At 36.6% G+C, this 25,257-nt stretch overlaps 1 protein-coding gene across 10 annotated transcripts in view; it reads left to right on the forward strand.

The window, feature by feature from the left end:
• The window catches only part of PHKB (phosphorylase kinase regulatory subunit beta), an 89,674-nt gene extending 82,249 nt beyond the window's left edge, over positions 1 to 7,425 (forward strand). For all 10 annotated transcript variants that reach the window (XM_069793591.1, XM_069793590.1, XM_069793593.1 and 7 more), the window contains 4 exons: positions 282 to 411; positions 820 to 927; positions 3,892 to 4,032; positions 6,385 to 7,425. In XM_069793591.1, the coding sequence (XP_069649692.1) occupies positions 282 to 411; positions 820 to 927; positions 3,892 to 4,032; positions 6,385 to 6,522 (517 nt within the window). In that variant the 3' untranslated portion in view covers positions 6,523 to 7,425. The remainder of the gene's footprint in view (positions 1 to 281; positions 412 to 819; positions 928 to 3,891; positions 4,033 to 6,384) is intronic.
• The last annotated feature ends 17,832 nt before the right edge of the window (positions 7,426 to 25,257 follow it).

Consider the following 25,257-nt stretch of genomic DNA (forward strand, 5'->3'; position numbering starts at 1 on the left):
CTGCACTGGATAGATTTCACAGTTAATTCTTTTATTCCAGTTACATAAAGCACAAACACACACATAAGAGTAACAGTCTAACCTCTATATGTAAGCATCTTGATTTTGTTTGCTTTAGAGCATAACTTACCAGAAAGCACAACATATACTGCATATGCATCATTAATATGTACTTGATGTCACCACTTAGTTTACTGGCTTACACCACAGAACATGGCTTGGTTCTGCATCTGTAACAGTTGTTTTTTTTACTTCAAGTTCTCAATTTTCTTTGTCCACAGAAGCTGGCTAAACAGAAGACAGATAGATGGTTCTCTCAACCGAACTCCTGCTGGATTCTATGATCGGGTGTGGCAGATCTTAGAGAGAACCCCTAATGGTTTAATAGTTGCAGGGAAATTTTTACCACAGGTAAAACTGGCAGAGATGCTCAGTTATTTCTGCACTACCTGCCTATAATGGTGAATTATTTTATTGTTAATGTCTATTTTATGCCATAATGTATTACTTAGGGTAATTTGTTCCTGTAATGATTTTAAAAAAAAAAAAAGGCATTTTCAAGGTTTCTTTTTGGTTCTGAGTAAAATATAATTAGAATAGAATGGAAGTCAGTTATTTCTATTAAAACACATTTATAAAAGCATAAGTCTAGAAGACCCTTTCCAAGTCCTGGACTCTGAAATCTGCTCCCTTTTGATCCTACGGTGGTCATATTTCTTAGTTGAGTATTATTTATTCAACAAGCAAACAGGCTCTAGATGAGGGTGGTTTTGATTTAATGCAAATGGTCTTTGAATAAAAGTATTATTTGTTTTTCAGCAACCAACCTTATCGGATATGACCATGTATGAAATGAATTTTTCCCTTCTAGTTGAAGATATGCTGCAAAATATCGACCAGCCGGAATATAGACAAATTATTGTAGAGGTCTGTGGCCTACAATGAATTAAATTTTATAATGCACATGAGTATGTTACAGCCTAAAAGAAAAAAAAGTAACCAAGGCTCAAATATTTGAAGAAATAGCATTGTAAATGCAAACACTTTCTTCAGGGGTTTCTCCATAGTTTTTGTATGATTAAACAGGTTCCTGTTAACATGTTCAGAATATACAAAGAAGTTCTTGAAGTTCTTCCCCTTTAGCAAATAGGTAAATATTAATGACAGTGCCAATACAATTATGTCACAGCAGGTGAAAACTATTAAGAATAATTCCAAAGTAGCTTTCCTTCAAGTCCCTAGCCCATGCTTTTTCCTAACAATTTTCTAGGTCTAGGGAAAAACTGCTCTAAAATATCAGTTTGCCCTGCAATAGAGTCTTCTTTCCCATTTTGCTGAGGCTGTCTATTAAGTTGCTTTATGCTACTGAATCAACTAACTTCCAGTTCCCTTCTGTTCCCATATCTAACAGTAAAGCGAGAGGCTGTTTAAACTCCTTCCCCACCACTGCACATAATGTATACTTTTTTAACAGATCAAGAGCATCTGTACCCTTGGTAACTGACATCTGTGCTGTCAGCAGCGTTCATTGTTAGTTCCCAAGTAGATGCCTCTGGTGCTTGTGAGTATTCCTCCACAGTAAAATCAAATCCATCTCAATTCTGGCTAACAGCTAATGGTCATGCTGCTTGCTGGAACATCCCCAATTTTTGATAAAAGATAACAAAATTATCAAAACCCAAGATGACCAATATAGACTCTACTGCCTGCTTGTAGTTATTATGACAGGTCACTCATCATGTTCACCTTCCTATTTTAAACCTGTTTCTGATACAAGGAATGTAAAATCTCTTGAACCGAGACTTTTTTACTGGTGTCTATTGACTTTGTTTTTTATAAACTTTGTCATAGTACAATTATACCATATGTGATTAGGCCTCAAAAAATCAAATGCTGAGGTTCCGTGTTTGCTGCTTTTCACCCTGTCACAGTTTAAGCCCAGCTGGCAACAAGGCACCATGCAGCCGCTCGCTCGCTCCTCCCCCCTCCCTGGTGGGATAGGGAGGAGAAAATAGAATGAAAAGCTTATGGGTCAAGACAAGGACAGGGAGGGATCACTCACCAATTATGGTCACGGGAAAAAGACAGATTCAACTTGGAAAAAACAGAATCAATTTTATTTGTTAACAATCAAATCAAAACAGGATACTGAGCAGTAGAACCAAATTTTAAAACACTTTACCCCCCACCCCTCCCTGATTCCTGGGCTCAACTCCACTCCCAATTTTCTCTACCTCCTCCCCCCAGGGGTGTAGGGTGATGGGGAACGGGGGTTGCAGTCAGTTCATCACAGCTTGTCTCTGCCCCTCCGTCCTCCTCAGTGGCAGCGTTCCTCACCCTTCCCCTGCTCCAGTGTGGGGTCACTCCCACAGGAGGCAGTTCTCCACAAACTTCTCCAATGCAGGTCCTTCCCATGGGCTGCAGTTCTTGATGAACTGCTCCAGTGTGGGTCCCCTGTGGGGTCATGGCCATCTTTGGGGGCAACCACCTGCTCTGGCGTGGGGTCCTCCACGGGCTGCAGGTGGATATCTGCTCCACTGTTCACATCCATGGGCTGCAGGGGAATCGCCTCCCCCAGCGCAACTCCTCCCCCTCCTTCTTCACTAACCTTGGTATCTGCATAGGTGTTCCTCTCACGTTCCACTCTCCTCCCCCTGTGCAGGTTTCCCCTTCTTAAATCTGTTCTCCCAGAGTTGCTACCATCATCACTGATTGGGTTGGCCTTGGCCAGCAGCAGGGCCAACTTGGAGCTGGGGAAGCTTCTAGCAGCTTCTCACAGGAGTCACCCCTGCAGTCCCCTCCCCTGCTACCAAAACCCTGCCATACAAACCCAAAACAATAACAGATTGAATTTTCTTGTTTGCTCTCTTTTAAAATATATACAAAGGTAAAGTGAATTAAAAAGTAGAGGCATAAATATAAAACCAATAAAAGGAAACATTCAACAAAACAGTTATTAAACCTATGGAACTCACTGCAAAATGACAAATTTGAGTCTGAGACATGAATGAGATTGAAAAAGGAATTAGATAATTACAAGAACATCATTATAAAATAAGTAGGTTAAGTTGTTATTAGAAGGGATCCAAGTCCTCATCAGTCTGTTTATAAGCCAACCACTGTTAAAGGGTTAGAGAGGCACTTTTCTCTGTAGGAACAGGTTATCCTGCAAGGACTCAGCCCCGCTCCATTAACATCAATGGGCTTTCCTATTGAGTTCAAAGAGTAGGATCATGTCATGAGATTATTTCTTGCAAAATCCTGTGCTGTCTCTGACACTAAATTTGACTGATGGTTATGTTTGATTTTGTACACCTTCATGTCTGCATAGGTGTTTCGCTCACATTCCACTCCCCTCTCCGCAGCAGGTTTCCCTTCTTAAATATGTTACCACAGAGGTGCTACCACTGTTGCTGATTGGGTCAGCCTTGGCCAGAGGCAGGTCCAACTTGGAGCCAGGGAAGCTTCTAGGAGCTTCTCACAGGAGCTACCCCTGTAGCCCTTCACCTGCTACCAAAACCCCGCCACACAAAGCCAATACACACCCTCTCCATTGGCTGAGCACCAGCATTTTTGCAGCCACACAGTGAACTGAATGAACTGGAAAATAGCTTCCCTGGCTCCCAGCAAAGTTAGATGTTAATGTCAATCATTTATGCAGTGCCCTTAACTAGGTAGTCACCAGAAATTGTAACCTTTCATAAAAGCCTGCTTTTTCAGTGATTCTTTTATCAAAGTCAGAATTCTATTAGCTGTGCACTATTACCTGTGCCATTATTAAATGGCTTCCTGCTTGAAAGGGGCATATGCAATTATTAACAGTGCTTTTATGTAACCTGAATTTCAAAAAACCTCAGATTTAAAGTCTTACAGTCTTCTTCTGCCTTCTAGTTGTTGATGGTTATATCTGTTATTTTGGAGAGAAATCCTGAGCTAGAGTTCCAGGACAAAGTGGACTTGGACAAAGTGGTGCAAGAAGCATTTCATGACTTTCAGAAAGATCACAGCAGTCCAAAGGGAGCTAAGAAACAAGTGAGTAAAATATCACAGTCTTATAGAATTTATCATTCTTACTGAAGTTAGTTATAAATGTTAATTCTGTGCAGTCAGAATAAAAAGCAATTGATAGGAGTTCAGAGGGGAACACAAATAAGAAATTAATATACCCAAGTGCTGCATAAGTCTGCAAACAACCTATAAGCAGAGATAAAAGATGCATACTTTATTGCTGAACTGTGAATTCAAACTGGTATGGTAAGGAGAACACTCACAACGTTACATAGCTCTGAAATGAGAGTCAGGGTAAAGCTGAAATAGTTATAATACTTATTAAAGGGGAAAGAATTAATTAGGGGGGACACTAGAACAGAGAAGAGTTAAGAATAACAAAAAAAGAAAAACCTAAAGCTCAGCAAGGAAGTGTGAACTTAGGATCTTATGTATACAGATGCTAAGAAATATTTAGTAACCAAAGAACTCATATTGACAATACTAATGTAAAAACTTGAAATGCAAAACTGTTCTTAGCTACTAATTTTTGTACTAGAGTTGCATTCATGACCTAGCAAGCTTTTAATCTCTAAGGCTTAAAATGCAAAATACATGAAACTTGATCATTAAGTAGCTTTTAAGATTCAATTCACTAGGATATTAGGTTTTCTGTTTTAAAGACCTCTAAGTATTCTCGCTACAAGTTTTGGTGCCTCAAAGCTCTGAAATTCTGTAATAAAGCCAGGTTCATTGAACTGGTTGAAGGAAGAAATATGAGTAAAGCAGTGGGACCAGTCCCTGCGCTACTGAGGATGATCTTCCTCACTCAGTGTGGCATTTTATTGTGCACAATATATTTGGAGATACCTGTGCTGGCTCTGAATAATCTATTGATTCAGAAACATATTGATATGCAACAGCACCTCCTGTTGCTGAATTTAGGTCCTTGAAAAGATGAGGAAGGATGTGCTCCTTAAAAATTCTTTCAAAAGTTTCAAGGTTCACTTTTTTGCCACTTTTTTGCAGTAAGATTTGAAAGCAAGCCAGATGTCCAGCCTTAGCAACATATCACCTTGCATAATACCTTTGTTTTTTAAAGGACACAATTTTCTTGAAACTGTGATTCTTTTGGCCTGCCTATTTTGGAGGGTAATGACTCTGTGTTTGCAGCCACAGCAAAATCAGACTTAGCATCCACACAAATGGCTATTAAGTGCCAGCTCCACACAGTATCTTGAATATGCTACTACCTTCTGCGACAAGCTGGAAGTCCCCAATTGCTATAAACAGAAAGAAAAATCCCATGCAAAACCCGATTTTTGATGGTGCTGTGCTAGCCTCCGTTAAAGCAATGGAATTTTTTCCAAGCCCAGATCTACTTAGAATGATGCCTTTTTGTCTCTTAGAAAGAAATCCCAATTTATAGTTGTGAATAGTATCTTTAAGATTGTTGTTGTTGGAAATTGCAACTCCTTAATTTAACATTTTGTGGAACCTGACTCTCCCCTATTCCCAGGTATATGCCTGCTGGCAGTTAAGGGTAGCCTATTTAGGATTGTTCTGATGATATTCTGTCTGAAGTTTTCCTAACAAACGTTGCTAATAGAATTCCTAATTTGTCTGAACTATGCTCTTCCATTAAACTGACTTGCAAATATTTTGAACTTTGTTAATTCCCTGTTAACATGTAATAAATGTCAAAAGTATTTACTCCAGTAATTTCAAACACACCCTAAACCTACAGAAGTCTAATGTTTTCACCCACAATCTCTGCACTTGATTTAATAAAAGTAACCAATTTCCTGAATTAGTGTTGAACTTTTATTATAGCAGCCAATATATAATTTGAGAATAAGCAGATGTTTTAACATCATTAACTATGCAAAACAGTGTTCAGTGAAGGACATCGATTTTGTTGATCTGATTAATGAATTAGTTCATGTGCTACCTGTGGTTTGGTTCTTGGATTTAGAAAAAATTTTTTTTCTTCCAAATAAATCTTTAGTCAGTATCTCTACATGTACACCTAAGGACCTGACTCACAATCATACTGTGGTAGCACAGTAAGTTACCACATAGTAATCATCTAGCTGCATGTTTTGAGAGCAGCTGTTCTCTGACATCTATTACATTTTAAAAAAATATTAAGAAGGTGGTATCTGTACAGGACTGGAAAATTCAGTAAAGAAATATATACAGTGCATTTTAGTAAACTGTTTTCCACACATTCAGGTGTGGGAGATTTCTCAAAATTGAGCAGAATTATAGTGTGGCTTTAGAGTCTGAAAAACACATTTGCATTTCTAACATGTTTGTGATGTTCCTCTTGTTCACCTGTGTTTGGCTGCTTTACATAATCAACACTAATGGAAACATCTTTTCCCTCTCCTGCAGGATGACATGACTGCATTCTACAATACTCACCCAGCTGGAAAAAAGGGAACATGCAGCTACTTGAGTAAGGCTGTGATCACTTTATTGCTGGAAGGGGAAATGAAACTAAACAATGATGATCCTTGTACCATTAGCTAAAGCTTGAAACACAACATAGGAATTGTTGCTTTATTTAGTGTTCAATGTATTTTTCATGCATATATTAAAATACTGTTTTGAAGAGCAACCCTAGCTAGTAATACAAATGCATACTATCCTTTCCTGAAAGAAGTGCCATTAAAGATACTAAGTGCCACCTAATTTTTCCTTTCTCAACTATGCAGCATGAAACTCTGAGCACATGAAGTTAGTCCTGTGATATTTAAGTTGAATGGGATTGTATTTATGAACTTAAATTATGCATTTAATATAGCTGGTAACTTCAAGAGAAATGCAGTATGATATTTTGTCTTCATACCTTTATTTATAATTACAAACAAGTTTATTGTAAATTCTAAGTGAAATTCAGAAAATACCTTAATTAACATGCATACCAACCTGTGTGGAAATATGAAAATTGGATTTTTTTTTTTATTATTCTACATAGAAATTGGAGGTGAAGGTTAAAGAGTTGTTATTTTAAAGTTTTTCTTTATCAGTTCAATTGAGATAATACATTTAGGGTTGTTTTTTTTATTTGCCAGTTGATAACTTGATATACAGGCTTCATCCTAATAAAGCAAATTTTTATCTCTAGCAATAAATACCACTGCAGCTTCCCAACTGTTATTTAAGCATTTATAAGTTAACAAGGGAAACGTATGGTAACAAGATACAAGTTTGTTTTTAAAAAAAAACGGCGAACAGCTGCATTTAAAATTAACATCCATGAAGAAAAAAAACTTTGTGTTACATAAGCTGTCAATGCATTAAAGAATTCAAGATACACTTACTTGTCTCCTCAATGTGTGAAAACATTGTATGCTATATGCTTTATTTTGGTGAAAGTAATAAAAAGCAAATGCTTGTAAAAAAACCTGTCAATATAAATACTTTAACTTACATGCAAAGACTCCTGCTGACTTCAATGGCAACCTTTAATGTGATACTGGAACCACCTTGAATGGATGTTAAAGTGCCTCTTTTAGCACCACAAAATACATTAAAGCTTTAGAACTGGTCCTCAAATATTTTGATAATTAAATTAATAGTGACCAGCTAGAACTCAACTGTCAATAAATTGTTGCCATATTGATAAAGGCAGGTAGTTTAACTTAAATAGAGATAGAGGGCAAAACTAATGGCAAAAGTGATGGAGTGAATCTGGGCACAGGAGGAGTATTTATTTGAACACACTTAGGCAGTGGTTAGTACTTCTCTGATTTGCACAACTTCCCCAGAAATCACAGAATCAATTCTTCTCAAACCAAAATGATAGAAGAATCTATTGTTGAAGGAGGACACTAAACCATTAACAAATCTCTTGTCAAATGATGTGGAGAATGAGTAAGGTTGGAAAAGCTAATTTTGGACTAACAGAGTAGTGGTCCTACTGCTCTTCCATGCTGTAATACATTTATCATTCAAAGAACAGTGGAGAGGCAGTGGGGGGGCAGGGAAGGAAAACCCAGAAGAAACACACACTACAATAGTGTACCCAAAAGTGAGTAACTAACTAGTGTGTTAGTACATCTAAAAGTGGAATGTTGTCTGAGGGGCTGCAGCATTGCTCTAACTCCATCAAGAAGTCTACAATTAAACAGCAGACTCAGTTGGCAGCAGTTCTAAATACTGAATGAGCCACTAGTTTAAACAGCAATCCAGTGTATCCTCAAATTTTTTACTTCATTACTGCCTTAGAAGTTACCAACTGCAATAAATTCCACTTGCCTTTTGTTTTTTTTAAAGCGTTGCTTGCAGATCTACAGCTGGTCATGGATCAGTGGTTACATAGGTAGCAAGCATGTCTATTTCTAGTGTTTTTAAAAATACTCTTTAAAATTGATGTATCTCTTGCTATACAAACACAGAACATAACTCTTGTCTACAAACTGTAAATCCTATTGAAAGGAAACAATCCTTTAAATACAAAATCTACAGATTACTTCAGAGGCACTGGCATTTGCTAGACAGTAGCACTGTTGTTTGCTTGGTTTTGCAATTGCTTGTGATAGCAGGATAGCAGTTTTGCATTTTTTACATCACTTACCACTTCTTACTGCTTTAGTACCTTCAGTTACTTAGAAGCCTCAAGTTTGCTGATCTTGGTCTGAACTGTGTAACTACAAATAAATGAAAACCCCAGTAACCACTTTTTCTTATATGAACGTGGAATGAAAATCCCTGCAAACTGTTTCTGTTTTCCTTTATAGCCTCGAACACATGGTTTATGAAATTGTGATTGTGGCAAGTTTTCAACTTCTACAAAATAACAATAAGTACCTAGATTAGAAGATGAAGATACCAAAATTCAGCAGAGTCCACATTGTCTGAAAAAAGTTCTTGTGTCTGGAAGGACAATACCATAAATTTTTCTCCTTTTCCTGAAGCAGGGACAAGAAAGGATCTTGATACAAACAGCTGTCACATAGCATGCCTACTAAATTACAGTTTTAAGAGACAAGACCGTTGGAAAAGAAACTAAAATTTCTACTAAAGAAAACATTTTTCCTTCATTATAATATGTTTGAAATCACAGAGGAAAGAGAAACCTTGGTGAGAATAAAGAGGGTAGCAGAAAATAAATGGTAAACCAGATGATAGTTTTTAAACAGCCATAGCTCAAGTAAAGTGTGGTTAATATTTAACAAACTTGGTCCTGATCTCTTCAAACACATTCCATCTCAAGAGGACAAGGAAAGAAATGCATTTGGGGTTGCAGATTAATAACCGGAGGTGCAACAATCAGTACAGTCCCCTGTGTATTTACAAGAGCTACTGGCAATAGAGACGCTGAAGCCATTAAAGAAATAAGTCCCAAAGGGTGCAATATTGGTCCACACCATTCAGCTGACTTATTATACACCTTCACAGTGCTCCAAAACTTGAAAAACTGTTCTGCTTACCAGGGGAAGTAGGATCCATTCAAACAATGGGAAAACAATAGTTGAAACAGTTTAAAATAAAGCTATTGAGTAAAGCAGGTTGTTTTTAAACACCTTTTTTTTCCAGATTCCTTTATGAGGTACTCTTGAGAGTAAGATCAAATGAATTCAGCTAAGCAACAGAAAAAAAAAATCCATTTTCCTCTGCTATTAGAAAGAGGGGAAATACGAACTTGTAGTGATAATTCATGATGTAAATACACATAACCCACACCCCATAAACCACCCCCTTCTCCAACCCCAAATTCAATCACCTTTGATTTAGCCAAAACCATTGTCTTCACACTGTGGATTACTGTGACAGTTAATAAGTGTCATGTTCACAGTACATCAGGCATTTCAAACTGCTTTATTCCTCAAGAGAATTCAGAAGGTAAGAAGTTGATGCAATTCAAAGCCAACTTTCCTGGCATTTTTGCTGTTAGCTTTGTTCTTTTCCTCCATATGAATTTTCAGTCTTATTTTGCATACATAACAGTTTGTGCAACTGATACAGAACCGATACAGAAAAGAAACAGACAACCAGATTAATAATAAATCAGTCTCTGAGAAATCCTCTTCATTATTTGCTAATCCACCACAGCAGAAAATGTAGTAAGAGATCCTGATTTGAAAGCGTTTTTGTTTGTTAGATCAGTCCTGAAGCATGTTACATGATGCTACCAGAACACTGATGGTTGGGGTATCAAGGTCTGTCAGCATGCAGTGTATTTGATAACAGCAAGCTTAGGATTAGTATGATAATACCATTAGATAGCTACCATTCTGCTTTTGTAATTTAGGTCTCACATATTTTTTGTTTTCACTGCTATTTAAAATACTTTCTTAAACATTATACATGGAGTTCATACCATGAAAATTCCTCAAGAAATCGTCAACGTTCATAATCAGGGTCATTTTATATTTATATACCTCCTACAGTTTTCAAGAAAATCTACCTGCTTGACCAACAGCATTTCTGAAACTTAAAATTACCCTTCTGTAAAAATGCTTTTCAGCTACATGGATATTACAGTACTAATATCATTGGAAGACACATGTTTAACAAAAAAAAAAAAAAAAAAAAAATCAATACAGTCAGAGCATATACCTAGAAGAGTCTTTGTATGCTAGTTTGTAAGGGGAAAAAATAAATGTACCAAAAGAAGTGGTAGTGGTGGGGCAGTCAGATGCCTAAAATATAAATTAAGAAAACAGAGAGGTACAATTAATTCTACTGAAGCCTATATATCTCATTCCAAAATCAATCAAGAAAATGGCTTGACTGGATTTTTAGAATTATGATCTACAAAACCCCTGCCAAACATATTCTCTTCTCCGGAAGTGTGACAGTCTTTAATTAATGAACTGAGCCTTGCAGCACAGGAAGAGAAAATTAAACAGGCAAGCAAGACAGTCTGTGCTCGCCCATAAACACAAAATGCAACAGAGTGTTGTGAAACACTGCTGAGAGCTCAAAGAAAACGTGCTGGATTACATACACTGTTCATACCTACTTCTGCTCCTTTCACACTCAAATAGGAGAGAAGTCATGGGTTGTGTGTGTGAATATGGGGAGAATATAAGATGGAAATACATCTGGGTCTTAACTAGAGAGAACATAAAGGATTTCCCATTGATGTTGTGGTACTGTGTTTTTGCGGGTGTTTGTTTTGTGGGAGTAGAATAAGGAAGTTGCATTCTTTTCGTTTACCTATGTAGCACTCTGACATTAGGAACTATAAATGATAGGTATTTTTTCCACCTGAGCATGCTTTTCATTTTGCACATTAGCAAGAGCTGGAACAAAACCAAAAAACCAGGAAGACTCTCTTAAAAGGTTTGCAAGAGTTCCTTCTGTAAGCATTCTGTAAAAGTGCATGCTTTTTACAAGGGAAGGGGAAGAGAGACAAAACAACTTCCCTTGTCTTCACCCAAATACATACAGGATAATTTTTTACCTGATCTGAAAAGAAGTAGCAATTAAGTCTCTTATGTCATAAAATAACAACTCTCTAAAAGAAAAGAGATGCTATTCAGAATAATGTTTCCTGCTAGTGCCAGACAGTAAGGACTGAGCTCACCTAAGCCTGATGCCTACGGGCAAGTGGCATGAAGCATAGACAGCCCTTTCAGAATGCCACTAGCTAGTGTTTTTAGTGATGAAGTTGAGGCCAACAGAAGGTGAAAAAGGGTGACATCACACATAGGAAAAAAGAATAAAGTATGTAGGAACCATTTCTTACTCAACCTTCACATTAGTGAAACAATCAAAAGAGGCCTGGAGGCTCTATGCCTAGGCACATCAAGAAATTCACTCAGACTGCAAGTGCGTATAGGAAGAGAGGACATCATATTGTTTTACATCTGTACAAGACCACAGACCTAAAACTTGCATATCACTCCATCCAGGTAGGAAACACATAACTTAGTAAAAAGCAACTCCCAAGAAAATTATTGATAAAAACACCCCCAAAACCTACTTTCTACCACATCACTGAAGAGTGATGAATAATGCATGTGCGTCCACTCTGGGTTATGTTCCAGAAACTAAACCATATAATCTAATTCCACTTTGAACTAGAATGGGACTATATATTGAACTATATCTTTTTTTGATTTTGTTGCCTAAGGTGGATACAAGTCTTTCCAGGCTCCTGGTTTGCTTATTGAAGGCTCCTATATCATTAAGTGGTCTCTGCAACAGAGTTGCCAGTTAGCTATGCCAGTAGAACCTGAAATTACTGGTATTGCTCCTGTATGAGTCAACTGGCTGCACTTCGGACTCTCACAGGAGATGACTAATCTGACTCATAGGCAAACAAACCCAACAATTTTCTGTGTTCAGTGGTAGACAGTATGTATTTAGTTGGGTACACTACACAGTTGAACTTGCATTTCCTGAAGATAAATCATGCTGCAAAACATATAAAGGAAACATTAACAATGTGCTTAGAGAAGATTTTAGCACATTCTCTTAACCTATAGTGTTTACATGTGTCTGTTCTATAGTCTATGATAAGTAATATAAACAATCTAGAAAGAAAACATTAACAGAGATTCTCATATACTTGGAAGGTATCTAACATTGCTAGCTAGGACATAAAAGCATGCAAGTAAGAAACAAAACTGTCTTTCAACAATGCACGAAAAAGGATCCTTAAGGTTTTCATGCAATGCCTCCAGATTGACCTAGCTAACTAAATCCAAAATGCTTTTCTTTGTGAACAAATGTCTTTCCCCATTAGGCTGTTTTCTTCTCAGTACTAGGGACCTCAGGGGTTTAAATACAAGTGAAATGATTAAGTACTTGCTGTGGTTTAGTCTTACTTTTGCTGATTCCCCCTTCTCAAAGGGCGTGTATAAGATCTGAGTGTAAAACAAGAGAAAAGAGATGGATGGAGAAAGTCAGGCAAAGGAACGCAAGAAAAGTATGCTGTCATGTGGCTGAGTGTGACTGCTGTAATCCCTGGAAGCAGCAGGCACAGGAAAATCAATTTTAAAAACTGCTTCCTGGCCTCTTTACTATCTCAAAGCACATCTAGAAGATATGATGGTAAAAATATTCATGAGCAGTCTCACCTCATCATCATTTGTGCTCCTACCCTGTTATCAGCCAGCAGAACTGCACTGGAGGTCTTTGGCTGACAAAGGCCTAAATGGGTAGCAGCAACATCTCAAACATAACATAAAAATCTTCTAATGTTGGAGCCTGGAAGATAACACAGACCTGTCTTTTTATCTTAATACTATTATGACAAATTACTAGTGTGCTTCTGGGAACAAATGGCCTTTCATCTCCACAGTCTTTTGTCTTTTTTTTTTTTTTTTTTTTAAAGCTTACTAAATTTAAGGTTCTTTTTTTTAATAAAAAGACTTTAGCCTTATGCCTGTTCCTTTTGCTATCAGTACTATAGCTTCTGCTGAAATAAATTATAGTACGGTATTTCTGTGGGATTTATTCAGATTCCCAGAGCCACATCCAAGAACAACATTAAACTTAACCAATCTAATGAGAGCCATACAAAACATCGGTAATGAGGATTCACACTGGGCAGAAAGAAAGAAGGTTTCCTGGCAAAAAGTCAGTGAATAACTAACAGAACAATTGGCTTTTTGTATTCCAGAGACAGACAGAATAGGGGATTTACGAGAACTAGTGATTTTCATCTCAAAGGTCTCATCACAAAAATAATGAAACCACAGCTGTTACAAAACTATTCTAAAAATCAGCGTTTCAAGAGGATGAGACAAACCTTCAATTCTACCTGTGAATGCTCTACAATAAAGGTTTGAGTTTGGCCTCATAATTCCTAATCTCAGCATCACAGTGGTCATTCAAGAAGATGAATTATGCATTATTTGTTTATGAAGTGTTAAAAACACATAACAAATAGCTGTTAAAAGCTTCTCTTGGCTCAACTCTCCTGGTAAATCCTCAAACACTTCGTGGAAAGATTAAATTAGAGATACGGTTGGCATGTGAAAGTACTGAATTACCTAGACTTTCCCCAAGGTAAGTACTCATCTTTTCTGTGACTTAATTACTTCCATAGTGCTTTCTTATCAGTAGGTCACATTGTATTAATATACAAGTAGAGATACATTCTTAAATTTGACTGTATAAGTAGTCAAGACTATATACATTAAGGACTCAGATTTTATTTTTACAAATTTATTTTTAATTTGATGATGTTCACTGGTCTGCTCAATGTTCTACTCCAGATTTGCTTTGGCTTATAATACTTAGTCCCCAACACTGGGAATGTCAACACAACTGATGTTTTTGCTTCTCTCTACTCTCCACAATCCCTTTAGAATACATACACTAGACATTTCTGTATCAATGATAAATGAAGCAAATGCTCAGAAATGGGAATAACAAAAATTAAGATAAGTAGTGAATGTGTTATTTTTGCTTTTTTTGGTGACTCTCTTGGAAGGGAAGGCAAGTATTAAATGATCAAAATAATCTTCTACTTAGCATTGGACTTACTACTACTGAAACCCATCTTAAATTATCATGTCCCTCCCGCACATGAAAAATTAAAAGAGTATTTCTAGGAATAATTCCAATGTCACTTTCCAGGGGAACTATACCTATTTCACATGAGGCCCATGCCATTCATGAGAATCATTCAAATTTTATGGTTTTTATATGAGGCGTTCAAGTAAGAGTCAGAGAAACTGACACTATTTTGAAGGAACCAACTTTGATATTTCCCCATGTTCTCCCATATCTAAGTTTGCTTAGCAGCAAAATTTCAGCTGAGTAGTTTCAGAGTTTACAGGTATTTTACATTAATGAATTCATTTTTTCACTCTACAGGCAGACAAGAGGCAGAGCCATCAGAATTATGGACAAGACTGACTTAGAAGAAAGTCCCCTAGAGCAACTGAATAGCATACTACTCTCTAAATCAAATGAGCAGCTATTAACATCAGTTGTATAGAGTTTATAATGTGGTGTTACTGCTGCCTTGCCAAATGCCCTAGGAGTTAGGTAAGAATCTCAACTTACCTAGTTAACTAATTTTAAAAAGGCAAATGTTCTTAAAATACGAAGCCTTTAGTCACAATGCAGAGAGAAAAAAAGGAAAGATAAATTTAGGGGAGAACAAGATATAAGTGACAGCCTTTTTATCATGCAAAAAAAATGTCAATACCTAAACGCAAAAATGATAATTCAAAATACTTTATTTTAAAACTATACTTCAGTGGAAGTTTGGCTATGAAAAACTAAAGATAACATGAAAATGCAAAATATGTCTTTAGCTAGATTGAATGTAGTCATTCCTAGATGAGTACATTTTTGCTTACACAGAAGTTTTGCGACTTCATTTGGCATTAAAGTGAGGAATGAGTAAACACAAAGAAAGAACATGAGTATCTGGGCACAAATAAGTAAGTATAAACTTACACGCATCTATAGCATGTATAATAATCAGTGACTACTAATGCTGTTACCTGAATAATTTTTTTCTCGTCATTCAGAAGCAGATGGATTTAAAAAAAAAAAAATCACATTTTAATGTTCACTCCAAACAGAATCAGCTCAATACAACACACAAAATTCCAGCTTCACATACTCAAGTGGTCTAAACTAGGTGATGTCATTGCATTACAAAGCAGAAAAAAAAATCATGTATTTAGAGGGCTGTAATCTCCATTACCTCTCTCATGACTATACTGGATTTCTAGGACCCTCAAACTGTTGGATCACATCTAGCATACAACATACCACGGTATTTTTTTTTCCTTTGTCTTTGAAAGCAGAGGGATAGTAATAGCAAATTCTATTCCTTGACACCATTGGATATCTAAGTGAAAGTAATGAATTGTACCAACTTCACACTTGAAGGAAGACAAAGCAATAGCCAAACACACGATAAACTGGACAGAAAAGTTACTAGTTTAGTATCTATAGAGTAGCATCATTCTGCAATAAGCTAAAATCCTTGTCTTTACATGTCCTCCTTTTCTGGCCTCAATATTCCTAATTTTCCTGTTCCACGTTTTCTGTTGCTTTCTTCTTGTGGTTCCATGATCCAGGATACCAGGTCTGTAAACCACTGGATTAATCACCAACAAGTTTAATACTCACTAAGGTTACCACCATGAAGTTTAATTAGGGTCAAGAACATGTATACAGCAACATTTATATTTTATGGGCCAGAGTACACACTACATAGCTTTTATTTACCTTACATTTGCTGTGGGACAAGAATTAACATGTAATCTGACATAAAGTGGGATAGATAGTACTTGATGTAACATGAAGGCCACAAGGACAAAGCAAACATACTAAAAATGCACAAACCACAAAAAATTTGAACTAGTAGGAGAAGTTTTACACATTAATTCTTTTTCTGATGTTGGTATGACATTTCTGACACTGTGTAAGATGCTCTCGATAGACACTTAGACATGATAGACAGCCTTGTTTCCATCACATCTAATGCAAACTTCTTGCTCCCAATAGTATCTATAGTTTACAGAATTAATTAGCTTTTTTTTTAACCTCATCACCAGACTCTCCTCTCCTCTGTCAAGTACTTTCTCATTTCCTACCACACTGCTTTTTAAAAGTGTGAAAGCTCCTACACAAAGCAGAAAGCCACTTGGAAAAAACTAGATCCCCTTTAACAAATAGTGTATCTTGCAACAAATTGCATTTGGCACCTAAAAACCACATTCACACTAATTTCCACCCCTTACTTTCACATCCTATTTTTCAGTAGTCTCCTAGTCTTGGCATTCCCTTTGAGAGATCATTAGGTATTATGGATAATTAGTAATTTTCTGCATATTTATAAAAGCTTTTTTTTTAATGCTATATGTGGTATTCTGTTTGGCCTGTTAATACTAATGCAAGATGAACATTAACAGTTATGAAACAGAGATATTATCTAGGACTACTTTTATGTTATTTTGCTCACAGTGACATTACTCTTCAGTCCCACCATTTCATATAGTCTCAGAGCCCAGACACTCTTATACAGCACTTGTGAGACTGATACATTCACTGCTATTTTCAGAATTATTTTTCCTCCAACGTGCCTGAAGACTGGACGAAAAAATCATTTGGAGCTGATCTAAAAAAAAAAAAAAAAAAAAAAAAAAATCCTAAAAGATCCCCAAAGACTGCTAAAGTAGTCAAGTACATGTCCCATTCTACTTTCAAGCTATGGCATAACTTCTTCAAAAATTATCAACCCTCCAGGTCAGTTCAGAAGAAAATATGTCTTGCTATTGCAGCTGTTAGCAACAGAGCATGGATTACACTCAACAGACAGCTATAGAGCTTTGGCAACAAACATTGTGGCCACTACTGACCCTGGCTAAACCTCTGATGGCAGATGATTATTTCCTCAAATTCTTACAAAAGTGTTTGTTCAGAAGAACAATATCAGATAAAAATACTGAAGACTAGCATGCTCATCCTGTAGTAAGCAAATTATCTGCAACTGAAAAAGTAAACAGAAAGACCTGTTTTGTGTCAGCTATTAAATCCAAATCTTGCATAGCATGATAGAACACACACTTGAAAAAAAGTTTGGGTTTTTTCCACATGGTTAGCACTCAGGGTTAAAACAAGCAAAAATACCCTACACCATCATCAGAAAACCAATCCCAATAATTCTTCCAAATAGACAATTCTTGTATGTGAGAAACTAGACTAAATGTAGCCAATCTTATTCTCGTTTGTTCCAAATCATGTTCTTCAAACACTTCTATCACTTACTACTAAATCAGTAGTTAATCTCAAAATTGAACATATATACATACACAAAAGAAATGCTAAGTTAATGTGGAGAAAAACTGATTTTTGTTTCAATTCGTTTTTCAGATGCAACCTTCCCTCCCTCAGCTGTAAACTGTACAACAGTAACCATGCTTAACACTTACTATGTGTCGCCATTCTACGTCTTACAAATAGTGGTTGTGATAACTACAGGAACCTGCAACTGCATAGATGCTGAACAGTACTCATCTACTTATGGTCTGTGCCATGCTGTCTTTCTCCCCCCAAGAGGGATTTAACATCAGTGATGTGTCCCATTGATGCTTCCTGTTGGTCTGTAGGCCAAAAGATTTATGGCAGAGTCAGAGGATACTTTGTAAGCTTTTATTGTATAAGCAGTCTGCAGAGGCTACCACTAAATAGCCTTATTATGGCCTTGTTTCCATGTCTGATTTTACTCCAGCCAAGGCAGTAACATCAGAAATATCCGCCAAAGACTCTATACAAATCACTGATATGATCCTGGAAAGGGTAAGTTATTGCATTCACAAGAATCCTTCAAAATGATAGTAAAATGCAAGTCTCATTTGGCGGTCTGATTTTTTGTTCTCTGCTGGAGAGAACCTGATGTATGGCTAAAATTTTTTCTTCTCCCCACAAGAAGCAACTGAGAAGTAACTACACCCACAGCACCTAGTAAAAGAAGTTGTATTTCTAGCTGTAATAAATAATCTCTCTCTTCGAAGCACAGATGTTTTACAGAGAAGATGCAAGAGACTTTTGCTCCACAATCCTGGTATATTACTGTAACTCTCATTAATAAGTAGGAAGACATCTGTTTAACTAGCATGCTAGGGAGGCTAGAATTTCTCCTAATGTATATTTTCTATTTAAATTTTCCATGCCACATATAAAAAAAACATTATTGGAATAATTTTTATATATATGTGTGTGTGTATATATATATATTTAAAAAATGCAAATACATTGTGAGGCCTTAGCATTGAAAGTTATTTTTTCCAGAAAACTGTACTTACATTAAAAAATATTGATAATGAGATATCAAAACATGAAAACTTGTAATAGTATTTGAATCTCATTTCTCTTTGAAATTGTTTCTGAAACCCTCTTATTATGCAGACTTTGTCATGTTGACCTTCCTGTCTTTTGATGGTATTGGCCAAGACAAAGAGAGAAAGCTCACTAACTCTTGAAAAATTAAGCCTTCTTCACAATGCAGGTTTTCAGATTAAGTCCTGTCAGCCTCTGTATGAATTCCATGATTCACATGAGCTTTGGGTCAAGCCTCAAGTGACAGAATGAATTTACTGCTTCTGGATAATTATTTTTTTCCTTATCACTACCTGCCCCCCAGTACTGGAGTATTCATTACCTTAGATGATGTTAATAGCATGCTTGTGAGAAGTCATTTTGTATCTTGAAGCCTTTATATTAAACATCCCATTGCCTAAAGTGGCTAAAAAAACTATTTACCTGATTACAATTCCAAGTCCTGTATTGGAGCTGACTCTTTAATTTGCTTTAAATGCTTTTATTGCAGAACACTTTACTTGTCACACAAAAATACATTGTACATTACTGAATATAATAATAGAGGTTAAGAGACAGCTGGAGTAAGTGTTATGTAGTAAACTGACACAGCCCCTCTCATACAAAGTGCAGTGTCACTGCCCTAACTACAGTGCAATTTGCATATAGAAATGGATAAACCTTAAAAGACAGCAGCAGTTTATTAATTTTAACATAACCTACCCCAAAATGCGTAAAGCATAGGTAAGCATTTATATATAGGGTGTCTCTTTTAGTCCATCATGATACATTATTATTTACTTTGTATCTAAATGATGTGTCAGACTGGAATACAACTCTGAACCAAGCTCCAGTAATAGAAATTACAGCTTTAAAAAATATTTTGCAGTTCCTTGCAATGCAAGGATGCAAGATGCTAATATGTTACATAAGAGATAACATGGGGATAAGGACAAATAAAGAATTAGTTATCTAACTTCACTATTGTACAGCCAATGGTGGTTCTTCCTTTCCAATCATTTTAAGGTTTTTGTTGTTGTCATTGCTTTGAAATAAAATCAGCTATGCCTTAACTGACAACTAAACAATCACTAAATGATTGAAATCAATGTCAAGAGACTGAAAAGCATCCTCAAAAGACTTAAATTTAATTCACTCAAAAAACCAGAAGACACCCAGTCTGCATTCCTACATGCCCTTAAGCTGATTGTTAGATATTTCAGTTTTATACATACATCAGTTTTTGAGCTCACAAATTCCATACATCTAATTTTTACATGCAAATACTTAAGTCCAATATCAAAACATTTGGCTTCCTACAGGGACAGGCACAGACATAACCTGTAACAGGGTTGCCACTAATATGAAATGCAGGCATTTAGGTTATGTCTGTCCCATTTTTAGACTTACTGACTACTGCACCTTCATCTTATGCATTTGCGTTGCAGTACAATATAGCAGGATAGGTTGGAGGATGCAAGATGTAGCTAGCCTAAAAAAGGCTTCATTCTTATGAGTTGTCTAGGCATCACATGCTGATTTTATCTACTGGATGGCAAGAAAGTTGAGGGCTGGCAAAAGTCATGCAGTGACTAGCTTTTACTAAGCACAGACCATGTTAACTCATGCCTTCATCTTGCAAAGGCTTCTCCGCCAAACCCTGGTGTTAAAAAGAGACCTACTGGTTTTGTGTCACATACTCCCATGTAACATGCTATCTGACATCTGAGCAGGGTCTGTGCAAGTATAGAGACAGGCTATGCAGGGCTTATTGCAAAATCAGACTGCGCCTGAAGAGACTGCTATCTTAAGGTATATGGTATACCCACATTAGTTTTAGAAAGTGTATCAACATAAGGCCTTTAAATTCAGTTGAACAATGCAGAAGGAAAAAAACCTGACAAACCAGGACATACGTCCCCCGTTTGACTAAGAAATAAAATACAAATGCAAAAAAACACACCATAATCATGGCTATACTAATAGTCACAATAACTTTATCATCAGATGAGTTGGAGAGATTTTAGAGGACTTCCTCTAGTGCCAAGGTGTGTCAATTTTTGTTTCAAAGCTCACACAAGGCATATGAACTATAATTTAACCATTTAACATTCATGCAGAAGATATTTTTAGTCTATGTGGAGAACAATATGTTCACTCACTGCATGTCTCTTTTATTTCTGAGCCACCTGTTTCAACACTAATGCTTTACAATAATTAATGATGCTCTCACAGAAGATGGAATGCCACCTCCATGAAGAAAAAAATACCACTTTGGTATAACATAAGAAATCTTTCCCTTTTCGTTATACTAATAAGCAAGTTATACTGCAGCTAAACCACAGGTGAGGCTTAGAGACTGTATGTTGCAAACCCTGCTGTTGACTTCAACCAAAAGCTAGAACTCCATCCCCAGCCTTCTCCTGAAAAGAGCTTTTGCCGAGGGTATCATCACCAGTGTGAAGGGCTCCACTGAAGGCAGGCTCAGTGGAAGACAGGGAAGCAAAAAATCCCACAGAGGCGTCACTGCAGGACTTGAGTCTTCTTTCATTTTTTGTTCAAAACTGCCACGCTTATTGTATAGGAAATTATTTGTATCCTATGCATATAGGACTTTTATAATTCCAGAATCAGTGCTTCAAATTCTATTGCAGTTTTAGAAAAACAATTCCTGTGTTCATGTCACTGACAAGATGTGGTACATTTCATTTGCATCTCAGTCAGGGATCTATTAAGGCTGTAAGATTCTTTTATTCAGAGCTTCTTAGCAGAAGAATTTTAATCAATTTTAGATTGCTGAAAAACAGCCTTGTAGATAAAGAAGCCTCTTCATACTGCCTCACTGCCAAATCACTTTTGATGCAAAATTTCAAGGCACAACACACTTAAATATTCAAAACTTCCACTGAAATCAACAGTAGTTTTGATCAATCAAAGAGTCAAATAAAAACCGATACAAACCTTACAAAGTTTGGCCCTCAGAACCCACATCTGGGATAGAAAAAGGTTGGTATTAATGCAGTAGAGATAGCTCTGTTTTAGATCCTTCCTTTATAGGAGCCCTTATGAATGTACTTCATGTAGGACTGGTAACACAGACTTAATTAGGACTATTCATGAATAAAGCCATGCCTGCATTAAAGTATTAGCAGGATCCAGACCTTCCTAGAAGAACTGCCCTTTAATGCAGAAGTCCACTACAGACTGTTCACGATAATATTTTAAAATGTCATGTTTTACATATTTGTGTTAAAAAACTAGCACAAATTTACAATCAATACATGATCTTTACTACAGTGCTGCTAAACTAGTTTATTAAAAATGCACACTGGCACCATGCCAGCAAGTGATGATATTTTTGCAAATATATTCGGTTGAACTGCTTGATGCTGCTCTCTGTTATACCAATGGTAAAGTTTCCATCAGCTTCTGCATGAATAACAGGGAACGATTCCCCAAGTGTTATGTAATTTCTTTTCCTGGGGCTGCCACTGACGACTCCTGTGACACAAGTACTTTGCGTCTCTGTACCTTGTTCTATCCAGCTGTTAAAAGGGTTATAGAATTATGTGTTGGAGGCTGTTGGCTCAAATGTGTAGTCTACATGGAGATATAAAACACAAAATTACTTTAGAAGATTTACCATGTCTTTTACAAAATCTTACAGAAAATCTCAAATACCCAAGCCTGCAGACTGGCAAATGGCCCGTGAAGTTTTGTACTGACAAACCTAGATAAAATTTTAGAAGAGAAAATTCTAACAATCCTGCAGCTGTCTGGTATTACCCCTCCAGTTTCCATGGATACAACCATTAGAGATCAGCACAAACAAAGCAGCTGAAATTTTGAAATTAGTATTATTTTAAATCACCCTGTCTCACAAAAATCCTGGTGACAACAGATGTGTTAGAAATATTGAAATTCTTTGGTTGAAAGCCCACCCACAGTTGCAACATTGCTAAAACAAAGGTTATAAAAGAGAAGAAAATAAACCCAACATTTTACCTTTTTGTTTTAGATAAGAAAGACTACTAGCAGGAGGAAAGATTAGTAATATTTACAGGAAAAAATGTTTTCCAGTTACATAGTTTGTTTTGCCACACCAACAAAATTTAGAAAGAAGCTAGCCTTCTTCTTGGGGAGAAAAAAATAAAAATCCAACAAACCCAAAACCTCAAAACCAATAGAGAAGGTATATTTGTTTTTAGGACAACTACGAAAGGTGCTTTGAAAATATATGCAACTTTGCTTGTTTGTGGTGATCGCAAAATACAATACTGCCAGACACAAATTCTGAATCAAGCTAGAACATTTTATTAAACAAAGATTGGCCAAATTAAAAAAAAAGGGCGAGGGGGGGAGGGAAAGACATTACGCATTGCCGTTAGCAGAAGCATAGGGGGCAAACTTTATAATTCATATGACTATGTGACTCACTGGAAATACTTAATACACTGAAGCAAGTAATAGGAATAGCAAGAATGACTGCAAGCAGGTAATTTTTAAAGACAGAAGGCTGAATGAAAATCTCAAAAGAGGATTACTCTTGGGTAATCAAGATAGACTTTATTACAAGCTTTGTTAGCTTTTATTTGTTTTGATATGTACTAGCAAGTGTCATTTGAAACATCTCATTATGCTTTCTGTATCATTGTGTAAGCAAATCTAATGCTTTCTATTTCTGATGAGGAAACAAGCTATGTAGTTCAACCTTCTCAAAGATGTAGGAAAACATGACTAAATGCAAGGAAGAAAAGTTTGGATTCCCTTCTCATCAGACACTATTTTCACAGAGATTAAATAAATGCTGCGAGGTTTGCCAGGAGAGATTTCTGTGCTAATTTCTTCTATAATTTATTTTGAACTACAAACACCTTCCTCTTACGGATTTGAGATTAATTATTAACTTCTCTGAGAAGAACGGATATGCTAAGATCCTTTATGGTAAGGATGTTACTAATTCTTTCATGATTTAAAAAAAGTTTGTAACTCAGAAATTCAAAGCCTATATTCAGTAACCAGCCAAAACCAAGGTTCTAATGAACTCTTTAAATGAAAGGTGTAATATATTGTGAATCTTAAAATCTTAATTAAATTTCATTCTTACTACATTAAATGACTAATTATTTATACTAGTGGTTTCAGATTTCTCTAACTTTTCTCCACTGAATGGTTAGGAACACTTAAACTAATCACCCTTCCTGCATGTTCTACCCTTGAACACTTTGTAGGAATTCCACAATGATGTTTTGATCAGCAAACAAAACATCTCCTGATGTTTTGATGAGCAAACAGGCAACATATACTAGAGAGCACATAGTAGACTGACTGGCAGAACTGAGTGTTAAGTGATTAGCACGGCATGCATATTTAAAGACCGAACGCCTGTGTTAAATTAAGAGACAAATTAGATTTGTAAGTTATGCTAGACTCAGGTATCATAGAAAGGTAACTGAATATTGATGCAAAACAAACTTTTCTAATTGTTAGTCTGAGTCACCAAATGGACTGGCAACAGAACCAGTAGGTTTATCTCCTGACCCTCAACCTCCATCCCTCTGCACATACACATCTCCAGAACACACAACCCACTACAGAAAGAATAGGAAGAGTGAGTAGCTAAAAAGATCCTGCATCTAGTTTACCTTTCCTCTGGGGCCTCAGCACTAGGAAGGTAGCTAGACATGGCAGCTACAATTCAAAAGACTTTTTGCCTCCTTTTCTCAAAACTCAAGTTACAATTAGTTTCTCTTGGTATTTACTATTGCAAAGTTGGTCCTTGGGCATACTTCTGGGCATGCTAGCCTGTTCCATGAAGGCTTCCACCCAAAATCTGTGCTGTCCAACTGCACCAAGCCTCTCTACTAGGAATGACCAGCAGCCTATCCAAAATCAGAACAACTTCCATGAAACAAAAAAAAAATCCCCCTGCTCCACACTTTAAAGGAAGCCACAAAATAGAGTTAGAAGAGCTGACACATACAATATAATAATTCAGAAGGAAGTAGGGAAATGTGAAATCCTAATTCTGTAATGACAAAATGGTTCAAACATAATTTGTTCTTAGAGAACAAGGGCTGTTCAGGTTCCCCTCCAAAATGGCTTTCCCTATGTTCATGTTTAATGACAGTCAGCAAGTACCAGCAAAAGGAGAAAAGGCATAGAGGACTATGGGAAACAGAAAAGGAAAAACCCAACAGAAAATGACATGGCTTCATTAGCACAGCTCTATTTTCTTTTCCTGTCCATGCAGTTTAACCAGGAGAGTATACATCTCTCCTTTTCCTTTTATAAAGGAGACCTAGGCCATAGAAAGAGGACAAATCTATATAGCATGCTACAAAAATTAGGCTAATAACAGAACTACTTAATTTTCAAGGCTTTCCTTACAGCTTACTCCTGGTTTTCTAGTGTCTTAACTACATAGCCAGAGGGAGAGGGATATATATACATATTCATTAGAAATCTGCAGGGCAAGGTTTAAAAAAAACAAGACAGACATTAATGTGGAGAGTG

Source organism: Haliaeetus albicilla, chromosome 10, assembly GCF_947461875.1.
Source record: "Haliaeetus albicilla chromosome 10, bHalAlb1.1, whole genome shotgun sequence".
Classification (NCBI taxonomy): domain Eukaryota; kingdom Metazoa; phylum Chordata; class Aves; order Accipitriformes; family Accipitridae; genus Haliaeetus; species Haliaeetus albicilla.